General features: G+C 43.4%; 1 protein-coding gene across 1 annotated transcript; it reads left to right on the top strand.

The window, feature by feature from the left end:
- Window positions 1-497: 497 nt before the first annotated feature.
- On the top strand, window positions 498-21,197 carry LOC311134444 (chaperone Ric-8A-like; the record flags this gene model as incomplete). Its single annotated transcript, XM_084168125.1, has 12 exons — window positions 498-581; window positions 7,404-7,451; window positions 7,854-7,871; window positions 10,458-10,745; window positions 11,625-12,014; window positions 12,227-12,321; window positions 12,652-12,802; window positions 13,734-13,829; window positions 14,056-14,200; window positions 14,465-14,609; window positions 14,820-14,939; window positions 20,960-21,197. 12 exons carry the CDS (start codon window positions 498-500, stop codon window positions 21,195-21,197), a joined length of 1,818 nt encoding a protein of 605 aa, XP_084024251.1.
- Window positions 21,198-21,808: the final 611 nt, after the last annotated feature.

Genomic DNA, 21,808 nt, shown 5'->3' with positions numbered 1-21,808 from the left:
TAATGCTCCAGCCTCTGCCTCATGGGAAAAGGGACAATGGCCTGCTATAAATTGCAAGTGATGATTTGATAACTCAAAGGTTCTACCTGAAATACAATAATCCACAGCAAGAAACCATTATTGATTATTTAATAAATAATTCGATCTATTCCTGCCTGGCCTGGTGTGTTGGTCCACTGTTTGGCTGTAAATACATATTTCTGTATGACTTTCTGAAAATCCAGATAATCTTCTGTGGAAATAATATCTCCGTAATATGTCGTTTACCGAAACGGAACTACAAATCCCAGGGTGCTGTGCGGTAAATTTGCAATCCTCCGCTAATCTCATCATCTCTGGTTTTGGAGTTCCAGGATCAGAGCCGAGGAGTGACTATCACAGAGTCATATGTGCATATCGCTATCAGTACCGTAGAGCCTAGTACATGACTGTCGGTGTGCTTCACATCGGCGAGGCGCTAAACATTCGGGTGGACCGGGAACACAACAATAATAAACATGGATTTAAATGCCATAATAGAAAACATGGAAACGGGCGATCAAGATGCCGCATTGATGGCACTGCAGACGTACAATAAAAAGGTACATTGTTGTCATTATCGTTATCAAGTACAGTATCAAAATATGTTTTCTTCTAAGTTGAATTCCTATGCAATTTGACAGTAATAAGATTGAACATCTCTTTGATGATCATGTAACCTCATGACACTTTGATCAATTGCAACAAAAACAAATATTGAAAATATTGTTCAACGTCATAGACGTCCTGAGCACTTATAACAAGGTTTACTATGGGGAGCGACACATAAACGCACACGCACGTACATAGCCTAGGGTAGGTACTACGGTGTGACAGTCAACTGTCAGTTGACCACCAGCAGCTCATCCATAATAGATAAGCAACTGTTTCGAGTCTTCTATTCTATTGTAGGCTTATTCATAAATATGTCAACATTTTCTTGTAGCATTTTGTGCACATCATGCTGTTGTCATGGATAATGTGATGTCATATTTGGGACTACATTATAGGAAGACTACAGTAGCTTTCTCTCTTGATGTTGCCCAAACAATATCTGTTATCATTACAGGCATTGATTTGTATGATCTCTGTATGATATCATAGCAGGAGAAAGCCAAGGGAAGCCTAACAATAAGCAGACACACTTTGAGTATCTATCCCTGAGGCTGAGCCAGTGAGCCTTCCTACCCCTCAGACTACCACCCATAAGTATCATTTAATAGGATCTCTATGCTACCACCCTGCTCTGCTCAGGTCTGCTCTGTGGAGGCCATTGCCTGGGCAACCAAACTCATACCCTGTAACCCTCTTTCGTCAACAATCCCCACTGTGTGTGTGTGTGTGTGTGTGTGTGTGTGTGTGTGTGTGTGTGTGTGTGTGTGTGTGTGTGTGTGTGATATTCCTGTATTATTCCCATCTTATTCCACTGTATTATTATTTATAGTAGCTACATACAGTACCAGTCAAAAGTTTGGACACACCTACTCATTCAAGGGTTTTTCTTTATTTTTACTATTTTCTACATTGTAGAATAATAGGGAAGACATCAGAACTATGAAATAACACATATGGAATCATGTAGTAACCAAAAAAGTGTTAAACAAATCAAAATATATTTTATATTTGAGATTCTTCAAAGTAGCCACCCTTTTCCTTGATGACAAATTTGCACACTCTTGGCATTCTCTCAACCAGCTTCACATGGAATGCTTTTCCAACAGTCTTGAAGTAGTTCCCACATATGCTGAGCACTTGTTGGCTGCTTTTCCTTCACTTCACCGCCGTGCGGTAGCAGAGAGAACAGTCTATGACTAGGGTGGCTGGAGTCTTTGACACTTTTTAGGGCCTTCCTCTGACATCGCCTGGTGTAGAGGTCCTGGATGGCAGGAAGCTTGGCCCCAGTGATGTACTGGGCTGTACGCACTATCCTCTGTAGTGCCTTGCGGTCGGAGGCCGAGCAGTTGCCAAACCAGGCAGTGATGCAACCAGTCAGGATGCTCTTGATGGTGCAGCTGTATAACTTTTTGAGGATCTGAGGACCCATGCCAAATCTTTTCAGTCTCCTGAGGGGGAATAGGTTTTGTCATGCCCTCTTCACGACTGTCTTGGTGTGTTTGGACCATGATAGTTTGTTGGTGATGTGGACACCAAGGAACTTTAAGCTCTCAACCTGTTCCTCTACAGCTCCGTCGATGAGAATGGGGGCGTGCTCAGTCCTCATTTTTTTCCTGTAGTCCACAATCATCTCCTTTGTCTTGATCACGTTGAGGGAGAGGTTGTTATCCTGGCACCACACGGCCAGGTCTCTGACCTCCTCCCTATAGGCTGTCTCATCATTGTCGGTGATCAGGCCTACCACTGTTGTGTCGTCGGCAAACTTAATGATGGTGTTGGAGTCATGCCTGGCCATGCAGTCATGGGTGAACAGGGAGTACAGGAGGGGACTGAGCACGCACCCCTGCGAGGCCCCCGTGTTAAGGATCAGCGTGGCAGATGTGTTGTTACCTACCCTTACCACCAGGGGGCGGCCCGTCAGGAAGTCCAGGACCAGTTGCAGAGGGAGGTGTTCAGTCCCCGAGTCCTTAGCTTAGTGATGAGCTTTGAGGGCACTATGGTGTTGAACGCTGAGCTGTAGTCAATGAATAGCATTCTCACGTAGGTGTTCCTCTTGTCCAGGTGGGAAAGGGCAGTGTGGAGTGCAATAGAGATTGCATCATCTGTGGATCTGTTTGGGCGGTAGGCAAATTGGAGTGGGTCTAGGGTTTATGGTCAAATAGCCCTTACACAGCCTGGAGGTGTGTTGGGTCATTGTCTTGTTGAAAAACTAAACAAAAGTCCCACTAAGCGCAAACCAGATGGGATTGTGTATCACTGCAGAATGCTGTTGTAGCCATGCTGGTTAAGTGTGCCTTGAATTCTAAATAAATCACTGACAGTGTCACCAGCAAAGCACCCCCACACCATCACACCTCCTCCTCCATGCTTCACGGTGGGAACCACACATGCAGAGATCATCCGTTCACCTACTCTGCATCTCACAAAGACACAGGGGTTGGAACCAAAAATCTCAAATTTGGACTCATCAGACCAAAGGAAAGATTTCCACCGGTCTAATGTCCATTGCTCGTGTTTTTTGGCCCAAGCAAGTCTCTTCTTCTTATTGGTGTCCTTTAGTAATGGTTTCTTTGCAGCAATTAGACCATGAAAGCCTGATTCACGCAGGCTCCTCTGAACAGTTGATGTTGAGATGTGTCTGTTACTTGAACTCTGTGAAGCATTTATTTGGGTAGCTCTAATGAACTTATCCTCTGCAGCAGAGGTAACTCTGGGTCTTCCTTTCCTAATAATAATATGCCATTTAGCAGACGGTTTTATCCAAAGCGACTTACAGTCATGCGTGCATACATTTTTGTGTATGGGTGGTCCCGGGGATCGAACCCACTACTCTGGCGTTACAAGCGCCGTGCTCTACCAGCTGAGCTACAGAGGACCACTGTGGCGGTCCTCATGAGAGCCAATTTCATCATAGCGCTTGATGGTTTTTACGACTGCACTTGAAGAAACTTTAAAAGTTCTTGAAATGTTCCGGCTTGACTGACCTTCATGTCTTAAAGTAATGATGGACTATTCTCTTTTCTTATATGAGCTGTACTTGCCATAATATGGACTTGGTCTTTTACCAAATAAGGCTATCTTCTGTATACCACAGCTACCTTAAGAAGGAAAGAAATTCCACAAATTAACTTTTAACAAGGCACGCCTGTTAATTGAAATCCATTCCAGGTGACTACCTCATGAAGCTGGTAGAGAGAATGCCAAGATTGTGCAAAGCTGTCATCAAGGAAAAGGGTGGCTACTATGAAGAATCTCAAATGTAAAATGTATTTTGATTTGTTTAACACTTTTTTGGTTACTACATGATTCCAAATGTGTTATTTCATAGTTTTGATGTCTTCACTATTATTCTACAATGTAGAAAATAGTAAAAATAAAGAAAAACCCTTGAATGAGTAGGTGTGTCCAACTTTTGACTGGTACTGTATGTCTGTGGAAAGGTAAACAAACACGGTAGCCCCAATTCTGACATCCTTATGTGATGATGTCTGACTGGAAATGGTTGATCAGTACAATGATAGGGCCATATCTCAGCAGTGGACGAGTATCCTGTTTCTTCACACAAAAAGTGTCCTTCACAAAATACACTTCTCTTCATAGATGTATGCCATGTGACCATTACTGGCATGTGACTTTGAAACAGGCATAATTTAGTCAAATTGGAATGAAGGCAAAGCAGAAACAATGCAGCTTTATAAATTCATCCCAATGAGTCAATACTTATTTAGTCATAGTTTAGAGAGATGCTTGTTTGATTTGTCTTTCATTAGACAGATTTACCTCACAGAGACTATCCACCAAGCATCAGTAGTCAACCCTACCTAGACCTCTGTGGGTTTGTATCCATTGACGTAACAGGATTAGGTATTTTGAGAAACACAAATAGATTCCTGATGCTTTGAGGCCGTCAAATCCTGTCCATCTAAATGGTTCTCATCTGATCCTGTAGCTTTAGCTGGGCCCCAGTGCTCTCTTTCCAACTCCTAATGCTGTTGTCATGGCAACCATTGTTTGGTGTGACAATGAGTGACAAGGAGTTGGTAAGATAGCACAAACAAATCTGGAACCAGGCTTACTGTAGCATAACAAAGGGTTGGTATGGCACCAGGCTTATTGTAGCATAACAAAGGGTTGGTATGGTACCAGGCTTACTGTAGCATAACAAAGGGTTGGTATGGTACCAGGCTTACTGTTGCATAACAAAGGGTTGGTCTGGTACCAGGCTTACTGTAGCATAACAAAGGGTTGGTCTGGTACCAGGCTTACTGTAGCATAACAAAGGGTTGGTCTGGTACCAGGCTTACTGTAGCATAACAAAGGGTTGGTCTGGTACCAGGCTTACTGTAGCATAACAAAGGGTTGGTATGGTACCAGGCTTACTGTAGCATAACAAAGGGTTGGTCTGGTACCAGGCTTACTGTAGCATAACAAAGGGTTGGTATGGTACCAGGCTTACTGTAGCATAACAAAGGGTTGGTCTGGTACCAGGCTTACTGTAGCTATACTGTAATAATCGTTCACTGGAAGTGTTCCATATGCTCGTTTTTTGGTAAAAAAGTGATTGATCTTCCTTTTCTCAGGGACAGAGAAAGAGAGAGAGAGAGAGACGGAGAGAGAGAGACAGAGAGACAGAGAGAGAGACAGAGAGAGAGACAGAGACAGAGAATAGAGAGAGAGACAGAGAGACAGAGAGGGAGACAGAGAGGAGGGGAGGGAGAGAGAGGGAGAGAGGGAGAGAGGGAGACAGAGAGACAGAGAGACAGAGAGACAGAGAGAGAGAGAGAGAGAGAGAGAGAGAGAGGGAGAGAGAGGGAGAGAGAGGGAGAGAGGGAGAGAGAGAGACAGAGAGACAGAGAGACAGAGAGACAGAGAGAGAGAGAGGGAGGGAGAGAAGAGAGAGAGAGAGAGAGAGAGAGAGAGAGAGAGAGAGAGAGAGAGGAGAGAGAGAGAGAGACAGAGAGAAGGAGAGACAGAGAGACAGAGAGAGAGAGAGAGAGAGAGAGAGAGAGAGAGAGAGAGAGAGAGAGAGAGAGAGAGAGAGAGAGAGAGAGAGCGAGCGAGAGAGAGAGAGAGAGAGAGAGAGAGAGAGAGACAGAGACAGAGACAGAGAGAGACAAAAACAGAGACAGAGACAGAGACAGAGAGAGAGAGAGCAGAATTAGGCCAATACCCGCTAATTATCAAAATCTAGAAAAGAGCCGTTAAATTCTACCTGACCACTGTGACTGATCCAAACTTAAGGAAAGCTTTGACTATGTACAGACTCAGTGAGCATAGCCTTGCTATTGAGAAAGGCCGCCGTAGGCAGACCTGGCTCTCAAGAGAAGACAGGCTATGTGCACACTGCCCACAAAATGAGATGGAAACTGAGCTGCACTTCCTAACCTCCTGCCAAATGTATGAACATATTAGAGACACATATTTCCCTCAGATTACAGCGATCCAAAAAGAATTAGAAAACAAACCCTATTTTGATAAACTCCCTTATCTACTGGGTGAAAAACCACGGTGTGCCATCACAGCTGCAAGATTTGTGACCTGTTGCCACAAGAAAAGGGCAACCAGTGAAGAACAAACACCATTGTAAATATAACCCATATTTATGTTTATTTATTTTCCCATTTGTTCTTGAACTATTTGCACATTGTTACAACACTGTATATATACATAATATGACATTTGAAATGTCTTTATTATTTTGTAACTTCTGAGTGTAATTTTTACTGTTAATATTTATTGTTTATTTCACTTTTGTTTACTATCTACTTCACTTGCTTTGGCAATGTTAACATACGTGTCCCATGCCAATAAAGCCCTTAAATTGAATTGAAATTGAAAAATTGAATTGAGAGAGAGAGAGAGAGACAGAGAGAGAGAGAGAGAGAGAGAGAGAGAGAGAGAGAGAGAGAGAGAGAGAGAGAGAGACAGAGACAGAGACAGAGAGACAGAGAGAGAGAGAGAGAGAGAGAGAGAGAGACAGACAGACAGAGAGAGAGAGAGACAGAGAGAGAGACAGTGTCAGAAACGGCGACAGTGAAATGCGGTAGGCGAAGTCACACGCAGGACACGGAGCTACTGGAAATCGTACTTTAATAAAAGTCGCCAGTGAAATGAACAGTCTCCAAACAACGGAGAAAACTAACAACCGTTACACTGTCGATGACACAAAACAACATAATGGGGAACAGGTGTACACAATCAGACACAACAAGTCAAACACCGAAACATAGATCGGTGGCAGCTAGTACTCCGGGGACGACGAACGCCGAAGCCTGCCCGAGCAGGGAGGAGGAGCAGCCTCGGCTGAATCCGTGACAGACAGAGAGAGACAGAGACAGAGAGAGACAGAGACAGAGACAGAGAGAGACAGAGACAGAGAGAGAGACAGAGAGAGAGACAGAGAGAGAGACAGAGAGAGAGAGAGAGAGAGAGAGAGAGAGACAGAGACAGAGAGACAGAAAGAGAGACAGAGAGAGACAAAGAGAGAGAGAGAGAGAGAGAGAGAGAGAGAGAGAGAGAGAGCAGGATGACAATGATTCACTCATCTCATTATTTGGCAGCATCTAAAAATAAGTCACCGTCCTCACACCTTTACATCACAGTTCATTGCAGGGACAAAATAAATCAAAAGCTCTCAGGCACCACTGGAATATAAGCACTCTATATATACTGTACTGTATGCTAATTCACAATCAATTATGTATTATGGTAGCTGTTTTGTTGTGAAATGTTTTTTAATGTTTTCTCTTTTCTTTTTTGCCTCCTCCTAGATGACCCAGTGCTTCATGTTTACTACAGATGAAGAGGAGCAGAGAGAGGTACTGTTTTTATTTGTACTGTTACTATGGCTGCGTCTGAAATGGCACCCTATTCCCTATATGGTGCACTTTCTTTTGACCGGATCCCTATGGGCCCTAGTCAAAAGTAGTGCACTGTCTAGGGAATAGGCTCCGTCTGAAAAGGCACCCTATCTCCCTTGTACTGTCATTGGTCAGTGAGGCATTGGAATGATCAGCTTTTTAGCTATACTTTTTTGCTTGTAATCTAGATTATGTAGAAACACAGTGGGATATAGCCCAAAACACCAAAGATTATAGTTGGTATCAACCATACTGTATAGAGTATAGTGTAACCCATGCAGGTCAGGATCACCAAATCCCCTCTGTCCTAACTCTCTTTTTCATCTTTCATCTCTTTCTTCTTGCATGCCTGTGTATCAGGATGGGGAGTTACAGGAGGTATACGTGTGTAATGGTAGTTTTTTAGTATATTTGAACCCAAAGTTTATCTCTACAAGAAATTCAATTCTTAATTATGTATTTAGACATTTGGCATAATGTAAGTATTTTTGTTGTTTAATAATTGTTATTACATTATATCAAGAAATACACTTTGGGTTCCATGTGACAGAATATTAGCCTCTTGGTAGAAGTAGACATAGAACACTATTGTCATGAGAGACAACCTGCAACATGTGATCAAGACATTGTCTTCACATCTACAGGGGCCCTCTTCCTGGGTGTACCCCATGTTCTCCTGCACTTCTGCCATTATTGACAGCATGTCGTCTGATATCCATCAGAATTAGGCTTATCAGTCTTATCACTGACGTGTTGAAATTTACTTAGGTCCATCGCTCCTCGCAGAGATCATAGGCCACTCTGTTCGCAGTGTGTTGAAAAATAGTCCATACTTCCTTGAGAGTCCCTATCATTTGATCATCCTTGGAGATGCTGTCCATAGCTGTATGTAACTTTATAGTCCCTCTCCACAAATGTTATTGCCACATACTTACTTAGGGCTTACTACTCCTGGGGTATAGGCCAATATCGACAACAGCTTTCCAGCATGTTCAAGTATTCTCAATGTCATTGCAAAGTTAAATGTGGGATGTGGTTAGTCCACTGTTGACACAGCACCCTATCTGAAAGAAGGCATTATGCAAGAGCTTAGTAGATACTGGTTGTATCCCAAATGGCACCCTATTCCCTATATAGTGCACTACTTGCCCTGGTCAAAAGCAGTGCACTATATATGGAATAGGGTACCATTTGGGACACAGACACTATTTGTGTCCGTGGTGAGTTAATTTCAGTTTGGAGAACCTGGAAAACTCTTGACCGACAGGAAGTGTGCGTTCATGTACTGTGTTTTGGAGAAATACTCTAGACCGACAGGAAGTGTGCATTCATGTACTGTGTTTTGGAGAAATAGGGATCTGTAACTTGTACAGTATCTTTGACTAGCATCAGCCTAATTGGTTACAACTAGTTACAAGCTATTATGTCATTCTTATCTGATGTCCTACATTTGCTGTGTCCTATCCCTATTTTGGTAGCCACATGCTATCTCTAGAGATTTCACAGAACACAAGCTAAATAGGAAACTAATTGATGAGGGCATTGTCGATTCTCATTATCATAATTGTCCCAAGTATAGAGCACAGCACAGGCAATCTGAGTGAGCAGCAACCATCACTCAGTCTCAACATTTAACATCTGACTCGTCCTCACTTAGTCTCCCAAAGGGCAGGGAAGGCATTATGCTGTGAGCCCTACATTTATTGGGGTTTATCCCAAATGGTACCCTATTCTCTCTATATAATGCACTACTTTTGACCAGAGCCCTGATCAAAATTAGTGCACTACAGAGGAAATAGGGTGCCATTTGGGAGAAACCCTAAATGGCCCAGACTCCTGACTGAGGCAGCTATAATTCTGTTTCTGAAGCCTTTAACTTACTGCCTCAGGACATTCAGGGCCCTCTGGGTGTTATATCAGGACAGGAAAACATCTGATGTGCACAGACTCATGATCCTGAACTTTACTTGGTTATGGCGTGTCTGTCTGACGATGACATAGCAATGCTGGACTGTAGTCTACCTTCATAATGACAAAGCAATGTATATATATATATTTTTTGTCATTTAGCAGACGCTCTTATCCAGAGTGACTTACAGGAGCAATTAGGGTTAAGTGCCTTGCTCGAGGGCACATCGACAGATTTTTCACTTAGTCGGCTCAGGGATTAGAACCAGCAACCTTTCGGATTACTGGCACAACGCTCTTAACCACTAAGCTACCTGCCGCCTCATGTTGGACTGTAGTCTAGCTTCATAAAGAGAGCGAAACTCTTAATTTGATTTAAATTGATTCAAATTCACAATGATGGCGTTCAATTATACTGGCTATTGATGACGTGGAATGTGTACTTTATTTATGTATATTGGAAGCATCTGAGACCCCAGTGAATAATGCGTCCAAGCTCGTCCCAGTGTGACAGCTTTTGTGTAGACCGCTGCCAGTCACTATCATGGCCCATAGACATGCAGAGATTTGATCGAGATTGTTTCCCGTCATCATATCAGTCAAACGAGACAGTTCTTTGTCAGAGGCATCGTGTGTCTAGTATTAAAAGGCTAATTATAGGGTGTTACTGTGATATCTCTAGAAAGGAAGATAAATTATTGTTGTTACTCACAGATCACAGGGTAGCTTGGTAGCTTTGATTCTGACTTGGTCTATTTTACACAGCTGTAAGCCCAAACAGAGGACTTTCTGAAACTTTAAACCTATACCTTATGCAGAACTAGTGGAAGAACCTCCTAAACACCTATTCCCCGTTGATGTTGAACCTCATGAAAATAAGCAATTTTCCCATCCCATCCTCTCCTCTGGAGATGGTGAAAGGCCTGTGTGGGACTGTACTGACATGCTTACTGTACTGTAGTTGCAGCACCCCATTGGCATGGTAGTGCCGTCATACCTGCATACTGAGCAGTTTGGTCTAGTGATGCTATTGCTTGCGTCCCCCTATGTCCTCAGAGGTTAGGAGAGCTGGTGCTGGGCTTCCTGGAGCGAGACCTCCAACCGTCCTGCCAGCTGGCCTGTCTGGAGACCATCCGCATCCTGTCACGTGACAAGAACAACGTGGCGCCCTTCATCACGCACACTGCCATGCAGACCCTCAGCCGACACGCTGGCATCGCAATCTCCCACGGCAACGTGGACTGCGAGGGCGGCGTGGTCCTCGTCCCTTTTGCTGAGAACCCGGACCTGGAGGTCATCGTGGAGGCGCTGAAGAGCATCTGCAACATCTGCTTGCACAACAAGGTGGAGAAAAAAATAGGGTGATGTGATGATATAGGCTTAACCACACTGGAGAATACTGGTCGGTGCTGGGCAAAAATGATATTTAGATAAATAAATAAGAGTTCAGAATATAGAGAATGCTGTCTATAACTGCTCCCCAGAACTTTGTATTCCTGCACCATAATGATACAGGATGCTTCCCAAATAACACCCTATGCCCTTTATAGTGCACTACTTTTGACTAGGGTCCATTGGGTTATGGTCAAAAGTAGTGTACTATATTGGGAATAGGGGGTTATTTGGGATGTAGCCTATATGGGCCCAGGTCAAAGGTAGTGCACTGTAAAGGGAGTAGTGTAAGGGTTGGTGTGAGGTGTGACCCAGGTGCGGTGCAGGTTAGACAGTAGGCAGTAGGCAGAGATGGTGAAACAAGGATCTTTACTGATGGTCCCGAAGCCAGGATACAAAAGAACAGACTTTACACGAAAAAGAAAGGCGGAGCAAATAAGACTAAAAAAAACAGGCGGACAGCCAAAAATACGAAATACTAACTATAATAAATAATAATAATAATAAATAAACATGGAGAACACTTCTCACGTACCTGTCCATATGTCCCGAGATCAGACATTGATTAGTACTGCTTGGCATAGTGAAACTAGCAGAGAAAACTGAGCAAGGGAACACAGGGAAGTGAGGGCATAAATACACAGGTGAATCAGATAGACACAGGTGACACCAATAGGGAGATGATTAGTCCCGACTGTGAGTGAGGAAGTGCCTAAGGTTGTCGGAGGATGACACCTAGTGGGTCGCTCCGGAACTGCGACCCACTCCTGTAACAGAATAGAGTGTCATTTGGGATGCATTCCTAATGATTCCTTTCTTTCTTTAACCAAGGTGGCTGTGCAGGTGGGCCAGGAGTTGCAGCTGATCGTTGGCATCGCGGAGCGTCTCAAGCAGTGTGGCGAGGACCAGTGGAACCACTACGTGAGGTTCTTCGACCTACGCCTCATGTTCCTCCTCACCGCCCAGCGCGTGGTGATGCGTACCCAGCTGTTGAGGGAGTTGCGGGGGGTCAGTCTGCTGTCCAACCACCTGGATGCTACCCTGGGGCTGTGCTGGCCTGATACCTTCGAGGTGGCGCGGGCTGGGGTGGAGGTCGATCCGGACTCTGAGGAACCGGCCGAGCTGCCCCCTCTCAGCCGGGAGAAGATCGAGAGAGCCATGGAGATCCTCAAGATCCTCTTCAATATCACCTACGACGCCAACCGCCGGGAGGTGGACGAGGTGAGCACTGAGGAGAGTAGAGGATCCGGCATCAGGGTTCGGGTCAATTCGATGTCAGTTCAGTCAATGCAGGAGGTAAACTGAACTGAAATGGAATTGGCCCCAACCCTGTCCTCAATAGCATATTACTGTATATTGTAAACTTTGCATGGTGTTGTTGTCGTACATCAATATAATGATAATCAATCACAGTTCCTCTGCTGAACCTATAGGAGGAGGCAGCGGCGTTCAGACACCTGGGAGCCATCCTCAGACACTGTCTGATGAGCAGCGCTGACACACAGGACGACACAGAGGAGTTTCACAGGTAACAGGGCAGATCTTATTATCTTAGTAAAGGCGTTCTGAACCTAAACCAGGGGTGTCAAACTCACTTCCTGGAGGGCTGTCCCGTGTCTCTGCTGATTTTGTTATTTCCTTTCAATTTGTGTCCAATTTAGGCCTAGACAACCAGGTGATGACCAGGTTGGCCTTAATTGTTCAATCAAGTAAGGGAGCAGCGAAAACCCGCAGACACTCTGCCCTCCAGGAATTGAGTTTGACACACCCTGAGCTAAACAGTGTCCTGTGATAACCCTTTGTGTTTCTCCTGGCCTGCAGTTCTGTGATAACCCTTTGTGTTTCTCCTGGGCTGCAGTCATTCACTGAACCTACTGGGGAACCTCCCTCTGTCCTGTCTGGATGTGCTGCTGATGCCCAAGGTTCAGCAGGGCTCAATAGAATACATGGGAGTCAACATGGACGCCGTCAACATGCTCCTGGAGTACATGGAGAAGAGGCTAGACAGGGTGAGCTGGGTTTTGACCCTCAACAACAGGTTGAGATGCTGTTAGAAATGCTCAGTGGAGTTTTCAATCTTGTTCCGAGGGCAGCTTTGCCTCGAGGGCAGAACGAATGTGATTGGTCGGATGAAAGCGTAACGGTCAGTGGGCGTAGTTTACAGCACCCAAAATGGAATTAGGTAAAACTCTAATCTGCATTACATAGACAACATGTTTTCATGAGGGTGCCATAAACAGTTGCATGCACACACTGTTTGGACAGGCATTAGTGTGTATCCGTTTATTGCCATATCTTGGATCTCTTGTATAGTCTTCGCTCCTGGAGCTGCTCTCTGTGTCCCATCCACAGAGGTTTTTACAGGTGATGTAATAATGTCCCTGCAGAGGGTGTCTGGGTGTGTGGTTGGGATGTGATTACCTCTCCAAATGGGATGTTGTTATTGAGGAAGGTGTTATGGAAGGCACACCAGTGTCTTTGGGGATATAGTGAAAACAACCCGGACACAGCTGGAAGGCCTCACCAACAAAACAGTCTAGTCTCATTCATAAGTGACACTGCAATAATTAATCTCGGCACCCAGAACCAAATCTTGTGAGAGACTTAGATAATTAAGCAATACAATAAGGCCCGAGGAGGTGTGGTATATGGCGTTGCGTCGTGCCTAAAATCAGCCCTTAGCCGTGGTATATTGGCCATATATCACAAACCCCCGAGGAGCCTTATTGCTATTATAAACTGGGTACCAACTAGCAGTAAAACTAAATGTTTTGTCATACCCGTGAAATACCATGGCTTTCAGCCAATCAGAATTCAGGGCTCAAACCACCCAGTTTATAATATCTGTCTAATAACACCCACAGTATTGGTCTGTGTGGGTCTAGCTGAAGAGATTGTTGTAATATCTGTCTAATAACAGTTATGTGTGTTGGTCTACAGGGCAAGAAACTGAAGGAGACCATGCTCCCCTCTCTCAACCTGCTGACTGAGAGCGCCCGCATCCACAGGGAGACCAGGAAGTTCCTCAGGATGAAGGTACGTGATTGGATGTTTCATCTCATCATTCATCCAACTGCATGTAAATTACTGAATGTCCCATTGAGTTGGTTCTTGGTGTGTTTCTTGGTGTGTGTGTGTGTGTGTGCGTGTGCTTGCGTGTGTGCTTGCGTGTGTGTGTGTGTGTGTGTGTGTGTGTGTGCGTGTGCTTGCGTGTGTGTGCGTGTGCTTGCGTGTGTGTGTGTGTTTGTGTGTGTGTGTGTAGGTACTCCCACCTCTGCGGGATGTGAAGAATCTACCAGAAGTGGGGAACGCTCTTCGCAACAAGCTTGTTCGCCTGATGACCAACATTGACACTGACGTCAAGAACTGTGCAGCAGAATTCCTATTCGTCCTGTGCAAAGAAAGTGGTGAGTGGTGGTGTCTTTCTCTGCATATCAAATAGTTACTTTAATTTTCTACAATTCATAAAGCCCCGAAGTGTGTACCCTCTATTACTGTGTTGTTCACTGTTGTCCATCATAGTAGGAACCTTGATTTCTGGCTTTCTCAATAGCCGAGTGATGAAACAGATTTGGATGTATGGTAACATGAGACTACCATAATATGGAAACTATAGGATTTGTAATATCATTCTTCTCCCCCATCCACACCCCTTTCCGTCCCCTGTGCAGTGTCCAGGTTCATTAAGTACACAGGCTATGGCAATGCAGCGGGTCTCCTGGCTGCCCGGGGGCTGCTGCGAGGGGGGGGCAACCCAGGCGTCTACTCTGAGGACGAGGACAGTGACACAGAAGAGTACCGCGAGGCCAAATCTCAGTGAGCTGAATTTAACTTAATTAATAATAGAGCCATGTGATGTGATGGCCCTGCTCTGTCCTCTGTCCTTGGGGGAAACAGACACAGCTTTCGCTCTTGAAATTAATAAATACATCCTTTATTTAGAAGAGTTAAAAATCATTTACATTTAGTTTCGGTCATCTTGGCCTTCATCAGAATGAGTAACATTGTGTTCTCTGTCCTGGCCAGAATTAACCCTGTGACAGGCAGAGTGGAGGATGAGCAGCCCAACCCCATGGAGGGAATGACGGAGGAACAGAAGGAGCTGGAGGCCATGAAGCTGGTCAACATGTTTGATAAGCTCTCCAGGTAAAGATGCATTTTCAAAGTAGCCTAATTGCTGATCTAAAATGATTGGATAGGTGAAACCCAGGACTCCGCTAGATATCCTACAGAAACCCAGTCATGTGAGACCAGGGATTACTCTAAAGAACAGCATAAGGAAGGATGCATTTATTCGAACAGGGTCACAGACACAAATAGCTCACTACAGCAGTGCCACAGGCTCCCAGCAGGTGTCCTCATCTCTTTCCTTCCCACTGTGGTTCATGCATCAGTAATGAGCTGAGGCAGGAGCTGTTACCAACAGCTAACAGAGTATATATATATATATATATATATATATATATATATATATATATATATATATATGTATTTTATATGTATGTACAGTGTATGTATGTATATTTGTATAAATATATATACAGTCAGGTCCATTAATATTTGGACATTGACCAAGTTATTATTATTTTAGCTGTCTACCACAGCATATTGGAGTTGAAATTAAATAATGAATATGAGCTGAAAGTGCAGACTTTCAGCTTTAATTTGAGGGTATTTACATCCAAATCAGGTGAACGGTGTAGGAATTACAGCACTTTTGATATGTGGTCCCCCCCTTTTAAGGGACCAAAAGTAATCGGACAATTGGCTGCTCAGCTGTTCCATGGCCAGGTGTGTGTTATTCCCTCATTAGTTAATTTACAAGTAAGCAGATAAAAGTTCTAGAGTTGATTTCAAGTGTTGCATTTGCATTTGGAATCTGTTGCTGTTAACACTCAATATGAAGTCCAAAGAGCTGTCACTGCCAATGAAGCAAGCCATCATTAGGCTGAAAAATCAAAACAAACCCATCAGAGAGAAAGCAAAAACATTATGTGTGGCCAAATCAACTATTTGGTACATTCTTAAAAAGAAAGATCGCACTGGTGAGCTCAGGAACACCAAAAGGCCTGGAAGACCACAGAAAACAAATGTGGTGGATGACAGAATAATTATTTCCCTGGTGAAGAAAAACCCCTTCACAACAGTTGGCCAAATCAAGAACACCCGCCAGGAGGTAGGCGTATCTGTGTCAAAGTCAACAATCAAGAGAAGACTTCACCAGAGTAAATTTAGAGGGTTTACCACAAGATGTAAAACATTGGTAAGCCTCAAAAACAGGAAGACCAGATTAGAGTTTGCCAAAAAACATCTAAAAAAGCCTGTACAGTTCTGGAACAACATCCTATGGACAGATGAGACAAAGATCAACTTGTACCAGAATGATGGGAAGAGAAGAGTATGGAGAAGGGAAGGAACTGCTCATGATCCGAAGCATACCACCTCATCTGTGAAGCATGGTGGAGTTAGTGTTATGGCATGGGCATGTATGGCTGCCAATGGAACTGGTTCCCTTGTATTTATTGATGTTGTGACTGCTAACAGAAGCAGCAGGATTAATTCTGAAGTGTTTAGGGCTACAGTATTCAACCCCCTTGTCATTTTTCCTATTTTATTGCCTTACAACCTGGAATTAAAATGGACTTTTTGGGGGTTTGTATAATTTGATTTACACAACATGCCTACCACTTTGAAGATGCAAAATATTTTTTATTGTGAAACAAACAAGAAATAAAACAAAAAAACTGAAAACTTGAGCGTGCATAACTATTCACCCCCCCAAAGTCAATACTTTGTAGAGCCACCTTTTGCAGCAATTACAGCTGCAAGTCCCTTGGGGTATGTCTCTATAAGCTTGGCACATCTAGCCACTGGGATTTTTGCCCATTCTTCAAGGCAAAACTTTTCCAGCTCCTTCAAGTTGGATGGGTTCCGCTGGTGTACAGCAATCTTTAAGTCATACCACAGATGCTCAATTGGATTGAGGTCTGGGCTTTGACTAGGCCATTCCAAGACATTTAAATGTTTCCCTTTAAACCACTCGAGTGTTGCTTTAGCAGTATACTTAGTGTCATTGTCCTGCTGGAAGGTGAACCTCCGTCCCAGTCTGAAATCTCTGGAAGACTGAAACTCCCTATATTTAGGCGCCATCCATCATTCCTTCAATTCTGACCAGTTTCTGAGTCCCTGCCGATGAACAACATCCCCACAGCATGATGCTGCCTCCACCATGCTTCACTGTGGGGATGGTGTTTTCGGGGTGATGAGAGGTGTTGGGTTTGCGCCAGACATAGCGTTTTGCTTGATGGCATATTTAGTCTCATCTGACCAGAGTACCTTCTTCCATATGTTTGGGGATTCTCCCACATGCCTTTTGGCGAACACCAAACGTGTTTGCTTATTTTTTTCTTCAAGCAATGGCTTATTTCTGGCCACTCTTCCGTAAAGCCCAGCTCTGTGGAGTGTACGGCTTGAAGTGGTCATATGGACAGATACTCCAATCTCCGCTGTGGAGCTTTGCAGCTCCTTCAGGGTTATCTCTGGTCTCTTTGTTGCCTCTCTGATTAATGCCCTCCTTGCATGGGCCGTGAGTTTTGGTGGGCAGCCCTCTCTTGGCACGTTTGTTGTGGTGCCATATTCTTTCCATTTTTTAATAATGGATTCAATGGTGCTCCGTGGGATGTTCAAAGTTTCCGATATTTTTTTATAACCCAACCCTGATCTGTACTTCTCCACAACTAACCCTGACCTGTTTGGAGAGCTCCTTGGTCTTCATGGTGCCGCTTGCTTGGTGGTGCCCCTTGCTTAGTGGTGTTGCAGACTCTGGGGCCTTTCAGAACAGGTGTATATACAGTGGGGAGAACAAGTATTTGATACACTGCCGATTTTGCAGGTTTTCCTACTTACAAAGCATGTAGAGGTCTGTAATTTAATAAATAGAAAATCTAGAAAATCACATTGTATGATTTTTAAGTAATTAATTTGCATTTTATTGCATGACATAAGTATTTGATCACCTACCAACCAGTAAGAATTCCAGCTCTCACAGACCTGTTAGTTTTTCTTTAAGAAGCCGTCCTGTTCTCCAATCATTACCTGTATTAACTGCACCTGTTTGAACTCGTTACCTGTATAAAAGACACCTGTCCACACACTCAATCAAACAGACTCCAACCTCTCCACAATGGCCAAGACCAGAGAGCTGTGTAAGGACATCAGGGATAAAATTGTAGACATGCACAAGGCTGGGATGGGCTACAGGACAATAGGCAAGCAGCTTGGTGAGAAGGCAACAACTGTTGGCGCAATTATTAGAAAATGGAAGAAGTTCAAGATGATGGTCAATCACCCTCGGTCTGGGGCTCCATGCAAGATCTCACCTCGTGGGGCATCAATGATCATGAGGAAGGTGAGGGATCAGCCCAGAACTACACGGCAGGACCTGGTCAATGACCTGAAGAGAGCTGGGACCACAGTCTCAAAGAAAACCATTAGTAACACACTACGCCGTCATGGATTAAAATCCTGCACGGCACGCAAGGTCCCCCTGCTCAAGCCAGCGCATGTCCAGGCCCGTCTGAAGTTTGCCAATGACCATCTGGATGATTCAGAGGAGGAATGGGAGAAGGACAAAAATTGATATTTTTGGTCTAAACTCCACTCGCTATGTTTGGAGGAAGAAGAAGGATAAGTACAACCCCAAGAACACCATCCCAACCGTGAAGCATGGAGGTGGAAATATCATTCTTTGGGGATGCTTTTCTGCAAAGGGGACAGGACGACTGCACCGTATTGAGGGGAGGATGGATGTGGCCATGTATCGCGAGATCTTGGCCAACAACCTCCTTCCCTCAGTAAGAGCATTGAAGATGGATCGTGGCTGGGTCTTCCAGCATGACAACGACCCGAAACACACAGCCAGGGCAACTAAGGAGTGGCTCCGTAAGAAGCATCTCAAGGTCCTGGAGTGGCCTAGCCAGTCTCCAGACCTGAACCCAATAGAAAATCTTTGGAGGGAGCTGAAAGTCCGTATTGCCCAGCGACAGCCCTGAAACCTGAAGGATCTGGAGAAGGTCTGTATGGAGGAGTGGGCCATAATCCCTGCTGCAGTGTGTGCAAACCTGGTCAAGACCTACAGGAAACGTATGATCTCTGTAATTGCAAACAAAGGTTTCTGTACCAAATATTAAGTTCTGCTTTTCTGATGTATCAAATACTTATTTCATGCAATAAATTGAAAATTAATTACTTAAAAATCATACAATGTGATTTTCTGGATTTTTGTTTTAGATTCCGTCTCTCACAGTTGAAGTGTACCTATGATAAAAATTACAGACCTCTACATGCTTTGTAAGTAGGAAAACCTGCAGAATCGGCAGTGTATCAAATACTTGTTCTCCCCACTGTATATATAGATATATATTTCAGTGGCGGTCAGTGCTGTTTCAGATGAGGGAGGACAATTTTCTGTTCATGAGCATGGCCTTATTTATATTACATTATATTGGATGACTGTCATTCATATTCCATTCACCCAGTTAAATGTAACAGCGATAGGTTTAGGCTACTACATGATACTCTTAATTTTCCCTGTACCCATCATGAGGTTGCTACAACCTAGCCTATGAATGAAAGTTTACAACGTAGGTCGAGAGACAAATTTAATGTGACAGACAGTGACATTCAATACCGCCTTGCACACTCTTGCCTGCATCTAGCTGATATTGGGTGTAATCATTAGTCTAACAGTTGCAAACGAGAATTTCTATTGGACAAATTCAGGTATGTTTATCCCCGTTTTGTTCCGTTTGCTTCTGTTTAAGAAACGTTTTTCAACCGAATCTGCGGAATGAATACACTCCTGATATTGCATAAACACAGTTCAGTTTCATAGCAGCCACGTTGTATTCCTTCTCGCATCTACATTATGCGCTCTCCTCCTTTAACCTCTTCCCTAAAACCAAAAGCTTACCTTGACTTGGAAGAGTTCCAGTGTTGTGTTGGACAGTCATAGCCAGCTAGATTAATTATCTGATCCTTTTATTGGGTGGACAACATGTCAGTTCATGCTGCAAGAGCTCTGATAGGTTGGAGGACATCCTCCGGAAGTTGTCATAATTACTGTGTAAGTCTATGGAAGGGGGTGAGAACCATGAGCCTCCTAGGTTTCGTATTGAAGTCATTGTACTCAGAGGAGGACAGAAGCTAGCTGTCCTCCGGCTACACCATGGTGCTACCCTACAGAGTGCTGTTGAGGCTACTGTAGACCTTCTTTGCAAAATAGTGTGTTTTAATCAATTTATTCAACTGATTGGCTCAAACGCATCAAGAAGGAAATTCCACAAATGTACTTTAAACAAGGCACACCTGTTAATTGAAATACATTCCAGGTGACTACCTCATGAAGCTGGTTGAGAGAATGGCAAGAGTGTGCAAAGCTGTCATCAAGGCAAAGGGTGGCTACTTTGAAAAATCTCAAATATAACATATATTTTTATTTGTTTAACACTTTTATGGTTACTACATGATTCCATATGTGTTATTTCATAGTTTTGATGTCTTCACTATTATTCTACAATGTAGAAAATAGTAAAAATGGAATGAGTTGGTGTGTCCAAACTTTTGACTGATACTGTATATACAGTATATATATATATTTACAAACAAAAAAATGGGGGATTGGAAATGATGCAGACAATTACATTGATGGAAGCTACAATCTATCTGCAATATTAAAGCTGATCTACCCCCTAAAACAAAAACAGCTAACAGAGTATTCATGTACTATTGTGCAACATAGTGTTATAAAACTGGTTAGCAGACCTATAATGTAGAAATGTGGAAATTGACTTTGGAAATGGACTGTGGAGATGTGGAAATGGACTGTGTAAATGTGGAAATGGACTGTTGAAATGTGGAAATGGACTGTGGAAATGTGGAAATGGAATTTGGAAATGGACTGTGGAAATGGACTGTTGAAATGTGGAAATGGACTGTGGAAATGGACTGTTTGTAAATAGACTGTCTACCTGTGGCTTAATCCACTTGCCTACCTCCTTTCCTAACATTAGTGATGTTCAATACAATGTAAACATATTATCAATGCAGCCATATGTATAATGAATCATCATAAATGTTTGTTGAGTTGAGACTTTTCTTTCTTTCAGGTCCAATATTATCCAGCCGATGATGCTGGGGAGTGATGGTTCCATGACACAGATGAATTCTGGAGACCTGCGACGAATGAGAGACCAGATACCACAGGGACAACAACTACACCTACAAACACAACTACGTCTAGAACCACAACAACAACAACCACCACCACCACAACAACAACAAGAACAACAAGATCAACAACAACAGCATGGCTCAGGCAGCGAGGACGAGGGTGAGGTAGAATGAATAAAAAGGACTGTCACCTGTTGTGTAACCTCTGTCACAGGCTCTGAAGCTTATCAGTGCAGGCGGAATCGTCATCTGATGTAAGACAATGACTATGTACTAAATAGCTACAGTGTTTGAGTAGCATGTGAAATGTAAACAATCTTTCTTAAGTCCATAGTAATGTTCTGTGTTGTGAGTAACTTCCATCAGTGTGTTTGGGTATGTTTTCTGCCTTCTGTAGGTGAAATACTTTACAAATCAGGCTCCTTTCATATTAAATGTTGTTTCAAGTTGACATTAATCTTGTTTACATTCTCAAGACAGAATGAAACAGTGTGATGAGTTTCCCTTTATTTGACCCTGTTTTTTTTTGCGTTGTCCTTATACTGAGCAAATTATATTGAAATTATATATATAATTAATTATTAATCAATGAATACTGTTTCAGTAAACTGTGCAAGCTTTTGAAAGTTGCATTGTTCTAAACTAGTAATCAGAGAGCCTCAAAATGAAGTAGAATATCTGATTATATTATGAGGCGTTTTTCATGTTATGTGATACCTGACGTTTTTTGGGATGGGTGATCTTGATATGGTGTGCCACTATGCTATCTCAGTTATGTGCACATT

Source organism: Coregonus lavaretus (assembly GCF_964263955.1).
Source record: "Coregonus lavaretus genome assembly, chromosome: 9".
NCBI classification, from domain to species: domain Eukaryota; kingdom Metazoa; phylum Chordata; class Actinopteri; order Salmoniformes; family Salmonidae; genus Coregonus; species Coregonus lavaretus.
This window is presented reverse-complemented; position numbering and strand designations above follow the sequence as displayed.